The 6,499-nt window shown below is 52.5% G+C and overlaps 2 protein-coding genes across 2 annotated transcripts in view; one reads left to right on the forward strand and one right to left on the reverse strand.

Moving 5' to 3' along the window:
- Window positions 1–1,218, forward strand: part of RIPOR3 (RIPOR family member 3) — a 34,811-nt gene extending 33,593 nt beyond the window's left edge. The window contains 1 exon segment of the mRNA XM_007938316.1: window positions 1,118–1,218. Within this exon segment, the coding sequence (XP_007936507.1) occupies window positions 1,118–1,218 (101 nt within the window).
- Window positions 1,219–5,093: 3,875 nt separating this feature from the next.
- Window positions 5,094–6,499, reverse strand: part of PTPN1 (protein tyrosine phosphatase non-receptor type 1) — an 81,567-nt gene continuing 80,161 nt past the window's right edge. Inside the window, exons 9-10 of the mRNA XM_007938317.2 lie at window positions 6,201–6,396; window positions 5,094–5,117 (exon numbers count right to left, since the gene is read on the reverse strand). Coding sequence (XP_007936508.1) covers window positions 5,094–5,117; window positions 6,201–6,396 — 220 coding nt within the window. The remainder of the gene's footprint in view (window positions 5,118–6,200; window positions 6,397–6,499) is intronic.

Here is a 6,499-nt window from a genome sequence, read left to right on the forward strand (position 1 = left end):
CCGTGCTAAGGTGCTTGGCGCCAGCCATCGCTCACCATGGGCTCCATCAGCAACCCCCATGCGGAGTCAGCCTCCACGTGGTCAGGCATACCTCGGAGATATTGCGGGTTGGGTGGCAGAGCACCGCAATAAAGTGAATATCACAACAAGCGAGTCACTAAGTTTTTGGTGCAGGTAAAAGCTAAGTTTACACTCTAGTCCATTAAGCGTGCAACAGCATGGTGAAAAAGTCTGAAATATCATGACCATTACCAGCTGACACCGAGACTCGAAGTGAACACATGCTGTTGGAAAAATGGTGCTAACAGACTTGCTGGATGCAGGGTTATCACAAACCTTCAATTGCAAAAAAATGTGATTTGTGAAGAGCAATAACATGAGGTATGCCTGTAATTGCATTTTGGCCAATGCAGACTTCCTTCAGGGCTGAGGTAGCAGGAAGGGCATTATTTTCTGCTCAAACTTCTGTTTATGAACTTTGGTGAACAAAAGCCAGATGTAAGGCAGGCTTAAAATTCAGCAGCTGCTGTCTAGATGTGGAGATTAGGCCCTGGGCCCATGGGGGCTGCCAGGCGGAAGTGCCCCAAATGCTTCTGCCCCGCTGCTCCTTTCCTGGTGGCCCCTATGACCCCCGCCTCCAAGCAAAAACCGCTGCCGTTGAGTCGATTCCGACTCATAGCGACCCCCGCTGGGTTTCCGAGGCGGTAAATCTTTACAGAAGTAGATTGCCCAGTCTTGCTTCCACAGAGTGGCTGGTGGGTTTGAACCACCAACCTTCTGGCTAGCAGTCAGGTATCTTAGGTACTGTGCTACCAGAGTGAGCCCTGCTTTGTTGTTGTTGTTGTTATGTGCCGTCAAGTCAAACCCGATTCATAGCGACCCCTCCTTGGGTTTCTGAGGCAGTATCACTACAGAAGTAGGATTGCCCAACCTTCCTTCCGAGGAGTGGCTGGTGGGTTTGAACCGCCAGCCTTCTGGTTAGCAGGCAAGTGTCTTAGCCACTATGCTACCAGAGCTCCCGAGCCCTGCTTTAGTGAGTACTAAAGCCACCAAAGCCTGCAGGGTGGGGAACACCAGAGCGCAGGCAGCCCAGTGACACGTGATCTTGCTATTTCAGGTGAAAAAGGGCGCTTGGCTTTTGAGAAGATGGACAAAATTAACTCCCAACAAAGAGAAGCCTTCTGCCAGGAGGCGGATGTGGAAATCACAGTATTTTAAAAAGCCTCGGCTGATGGGCTCTTCTCCGGCCTCTTCTGTGCTGCCGTCTTGGCCCACTGTGTGAGCCACCAGGGCTGGCCCGAGGCTCAGGGCCAGTCTCAAAGGCCCGAGGCACAAGTAGGGCTCTTACGCAGAAGCGGAAAATGAAAACGAAGCGCACTTGGCAGGCCGGGCGACTCGAACGTTTGTGTCTTTGGCTTTGAGAATCTGTTTGACCTTCCCCAGGGATGCAGAGCTGTGTCGGCGCCAGCTGGCCGTGCCAGCAAAGGGGCCCAAGGCCAGGCAAGTCAAGGCCTAGAACGTGTTGAACTCGAAGCTTCTCTTCCCATCGCTGGGTCAGCAGTTCTGGCTCAATAAATAGCGTGCGGATGGCGTTTGTGACAGGCGGCAGGCCAGCCAACCGAGGAAAGGACTCGAGTCACTTTAACAGCAGCCAGCTGTTGTCACCTCCAAGAGCTGGGGGAGGCAGGGGTACACAGGCCCGGCCTTCCCGTCTACACTCCGAGTCACGGTGAACCGTGGGGCCTTGAGTGTCACCACAGGAACTAACCAAACTGGGCCCAACTTTGTAAACAAGTCAGTTTCGGGCCAGTTCTGTAACTGCTTGAGGGGAGTTCACTGAAGAGCATGATAAAGAAAGAAAACCCTTATTCTATTTAAGTATACAAATGCCTCAGAATGCTCGGAGGTGTTTCTGTGTGAAAACAGAGCGTCTGGGGTTTGGATATTGCTTGCAACAGTGGCATTTGAAGAGCTTTTTAACTTAACTTCTCATTTAAACTTCCTGTCCATACTTTGTGCTTTGAGTATTTATTTGCCTTCTGTATAATCTAGTTTTCTGAAATTTCAATTGAAAAACTATTTTCAGCGGCGTTTCATTTTATCTGAGAAAAGAACTGGGGGTGGTTGTCCCAGTGGGCCCGCTGGGGGACGGCCACCCCCTGTTCCTGAGCACGCTCCCCACTAGTAGCGGGTCGCCTTGTGAGCTCTGCGGCTGGAACCGGGCCCTGCTCTCTCTCAGGAGTCCCCGCATGCCCGCTCCCACAGAACACCACCTGGCAGGGCTTTCTCCCCCACGCATTTCTGTTCCAGAGTTACAAATGGGGTTATTTCTCCACACTGCTGTTCCACCTCTTTGTGAAAGCTTAGATGCCATGTTTTGGTTTTTTTTTTTTTAAATATCCAAACAAAGATTTCAGTGTGCCAGTGGCTGTGACGTTCCTCCTCAGTCTTGTGTAGCGTTCCGTGCTCACCTGACCGGAGCCTGTATTTGCCAGTCATAGGTAAGCAGTGTACTCAGCATCTAGACCCTGGAGCACGTAAGGGAAAACGGTACCCTTCTGTAAGCCTGCAGGTTTTCCCAAAGAGTTAAAAACAACTTAGGGGCACTGACATGATTTGATTTTGAACATACAAGGAAGACTACACTCATTTTCTCTACAGTCTGTCTTTTTCACTCAATTCTGCATCAGTTGGGACTCTCTGATCCACTGGAAACAGTGGGTCCCCTGGGCGTACATACCCTGGGCATGTGGTAACCACCGTGTCTCACGGCGGCTGGCTAAAAGACGCATCCGTGACTGAAAACAGCTCTTCAAACTACTTCTCTGAGTTACTCATGAGTCCTATATATACATATCCAAAGGGTGTTTTTTTGAAGGACAAGGGTTGAGGTGCTGAAGCTGCAGCCCAGTCAGGGAAAGCTACCCCAGCCCAAAGGTACACAGAGCTCCAGGAAGCTGCTATCATCCTAAGATGTAGAAAATACCACCCCACCTGACTGCCAACGTGTGTTTCACACGAGGAGGAATGGAAAGGCATAGGGGTTGCCCATCCCCGTTTAGGTCCAGTAAACAAAGAAATGGGAAGCACCCCAAATGCATGTTTTTTAGAAAAACGTTTTTATTGTTGCAACTGAAATGCAAACCCATCACTGATATGGCAGGTTGGAAAACTGCACAGCTGGACAGCTCTGTGAGGCCACAGAAGACCCTGAGACACCCCCCCCCCAGCCCCATCATGCACCCATGTGTACACATACCTGAAAAGGTATTATACCAAAACACTTTTTTTTTTTTAATTTTGTAAAAATGGTTTATTCTATGGCCATTGTAAAAAATAATGACCTGGTAAGTAAGTATGGGCTTAAGGCATACAGCAGAGCAGCTCGCTAACTCTCTAACAGACGCAGAGCGAGACGGAGAGCCATCGGTTTCCAAGGACAGGAGGTTAAACCAGTATACCCATTTGCAATGCTACCATATATACACACCCAGACTAGCACATACATATACAGGACTGAGAAACAAACAAGCCCAACTCAGAAACGCATCCAGCCTGGCACCTTGGCCACAACCTCCCGGCGCTCGGCGGGGCACGGCTCCCCGCTCACAATCTGAAACACCTGAAAGGCAAAGTGTGAAGATGCTGGCAGGAAAAGCAGCTCAGAGCTACAGCTGCCTGGTCGGTTCTTGTTAGAAAAGCCACTTAATGTGGAGGTTGTCAGTCCCCTCGGAGGGGGAGTGTGAGCACCGTCAGGCCCCACAGGGCTCAAGGGCAGGGCAGACGTACATGTCCCAGCAAGGGCCTGGGACGCAGCGGGCAGACGCTAAGGGACTGTCCTCCGGGCGGTAGTTCCTGCCAGCTGCCTTGGTCCCAAGACCCAGTCTGCTCCAGATGAATGGGGCCTTGGAAGAGTGGAGGCTGATCCCAAAGGTCTGTGGGGATGACCCTGCTGGCCTAAATGTCCAGAGTGAAGGTGTGAATATGGCTTCCCATATTCCCTTGGAATGTGAGTTACAGTGAGACCAGCTGGACCAGGACAGGCTGGACCTCCCCAAGCAGTCACCAGAGTGTCACGCCAGGAATTAGGTAAATGGCTGATACTGGAAAACGTCCCTCGACTGCGGCGTGCCTTCAGCCACCGTCACGTGATGCTCAGGTCGTGCGCAGGGAGACTGGACTTGAACGTGGGGCGTCAGTAAGCAGAAATACGCGCTTCTCCGTTCAAGCGTGTGGTATTTGATCAGGACACAGGGACACCTTTACATGCATTCTACTACACAGAGCGAAAGCGACGACTGAGAACAAGTTCTAGCAGAGTGGGGAAGAGAACTGGGACCACGAGAGTCCCTGTCCTGGATCTGAAATACTCAAGTGTCCACTATATATCACACACCGCTCCAGACACGTGCCAAACCGCTCCTCACACTACCCACCACGGCACTAAGCAACAGCTGCTTGCAGCGTCCCCCTTCCCAGTTGGGCCGACGCAGCAGCCCGCGGAGTCGCACGTGCCCAGTACTACCTGAGGATTTACTCCTGTACTCTTTGATAAAGCCCTTGATGCAAGGCTGACATCAAAAATTTAATACATTATTGGTTTAAGAAAATGCTAGTGCACTGTAGACACCTGTGGGGGAAAAAGTAAAAAATAAATATGGCATGGTGGCTAACCACAGACCCCATCAAGGTCTCAGGGAGGCCGTGGCGTGCTCTCTGCTGGGGATGCAGGTGGGCGCACCGTGAGGGAGCGTGGGGGCAGGGTGAGCCCCAGGGCTGGGGGCAGGGCTGCTGGCAGGTCACCTCTGTAAGGTGTCACCAGCCCAGCACTCTCCTTTAAAAATGGGTTGCGGATTTGGTAGCTGGAGGAAGGGATGGGAGGGAAGAAAGAGTAAAAGGACCACGGGTCAGAGGAGAAGCTTGGGTGAGGGTAGGTTTAGTGCAGAACAAGCCTCTGTCAGTCTTGGTGGGCCCTCACCCAACGCGGTGAGCCTGCAAGCCAGATGCAGGTACTACGAGCGAGGTGGGCAGTGGGTGGGAGTGGGGGAGGAGGTGGGGGGTAGGGGTGGAATGGGGGATGGAAGGGGTTCAGATTATGTGTTGCTGTCGAACAGAAACTGGAATGAACCCGCTATTCTCAGATGAGCCCAGGAGGCACACCTGCAGAGCCTCCCGTCTCGAGGGACCTCCCCCGGCCACCGCTGAGGCAGGGGTTTGGATTTTTACAAGCGCTCCCCTAAAAGCAGCACCCGAGGAAAGGCTGGTCTGCATCTGCCAAGCCACATGATGCGCTCCCGGCAGGTGGGCCCGGAAGTGGAAGGGCAGGTGATCGTGAACGTCCTGAGGGGCTTCCCACGGACACTCTCCATTCTCGGACTTGGACAGGAACCATTCCTAACGTGGGGACTGGGACAGAGATGGCAGCTGGTCACCCAGACACTGACAGCAAGGTGGAAATGGGATGGACTCCATGGTGGGAATCAGCCATTATGGGGATGGCAGGCATGGGAAGGGGACTGGAATGAGGAGGGGTCCATGGAGAAACACCAAGAGGAGACCATCTGGGGTACCCTGAACCAAAGCAGGAACAGGGTGGTTTCTTCTTAAGATGGGAGGGCCCCAGGCACTGTCCGGAGAGCCACCTGCACACAGCAGCCAGGTGACTGGGCGTGGCACTGTCCCCAACCCTGTCCTCACAGGAGCTACATTCGCCACCGTCGGGGAGTCTTCCCTGGGAATTCGAACATAAACCGTGTATCTGATGACACCACTAAGGGGTCAAGAATGTTGCCTAAGTGCCTAGTCTTTTTCCCCCAGAAATAACAAAAAGCTGCTTTTTATAAAGGTTAAAAACAACAATGTGTTGTAATTCTATTATTATTTTTTTTCCAAAAACAAATGAACAAAAAAAAAAGAGAGAGAGAGACGTATTTGGCATTTTTCTACTTACTCCTGAATAGGTTAAGGCCCTGAGATTAGACACGTGTATCCTGGGGACCACAGGGCTCATCAACCCCCGAGTGCATCAACCCTCGCTTCTCTCTTCCAGCCCTTCCACAGTTCCAGACTTAAAGACCTTTCATCTGCTTCTGCTAAGACCTGGCTCAGACCCTGCCACAGAACTGAGTCCTGCACAGCGGGTGACCGCCGGGCTTTCTGCACACGCCGTCTGGCCAGCACGTCCATCAGTGAAAACATGCCCTGTAGCAGAGGTACGCTCCAGCCGTGAGCACCGTCACCATGCACACGCTGACCAGCAGGGGCTTCCAGTGAGTCAGGGCCTGCTCCCCCTCCTCCTCGGGCAGTGAGGGCTCCCCCTTGGGGGGGACGGTGACGGGGACACCACGCTGACCTTCCCCCAGGATCCGCCTTCTAATTTCAGTGTCTTGACTTGAGCTGTGGGATCAGAGGGGCAAAGGGCTGTTACCCACTTGGGGTCAAAAGTAAGAACACCCCGAATGGTAAGGGTCCTATTCTGGGAGTAATCCCAGGATAAAAT

The sequence above is a fragment of the Orycteropus afer genome, unplaced genomic scaffold, assembly GCF_000298275.1.
Source record: "Orycteropus afer afer isolate SDZICR_OR568_19922 unplaced genomic scaffold, OryAfe1.0 scaffold00049, whole genome shotgun sequence".
NCBI classification, from domain to species: domain Eukaryota; kingdom Metazoa; phylum Chordata; class Mammalia; order Tubulidentata; family Orycteropodidae; genus Orycteropus; species Orycteropus afer.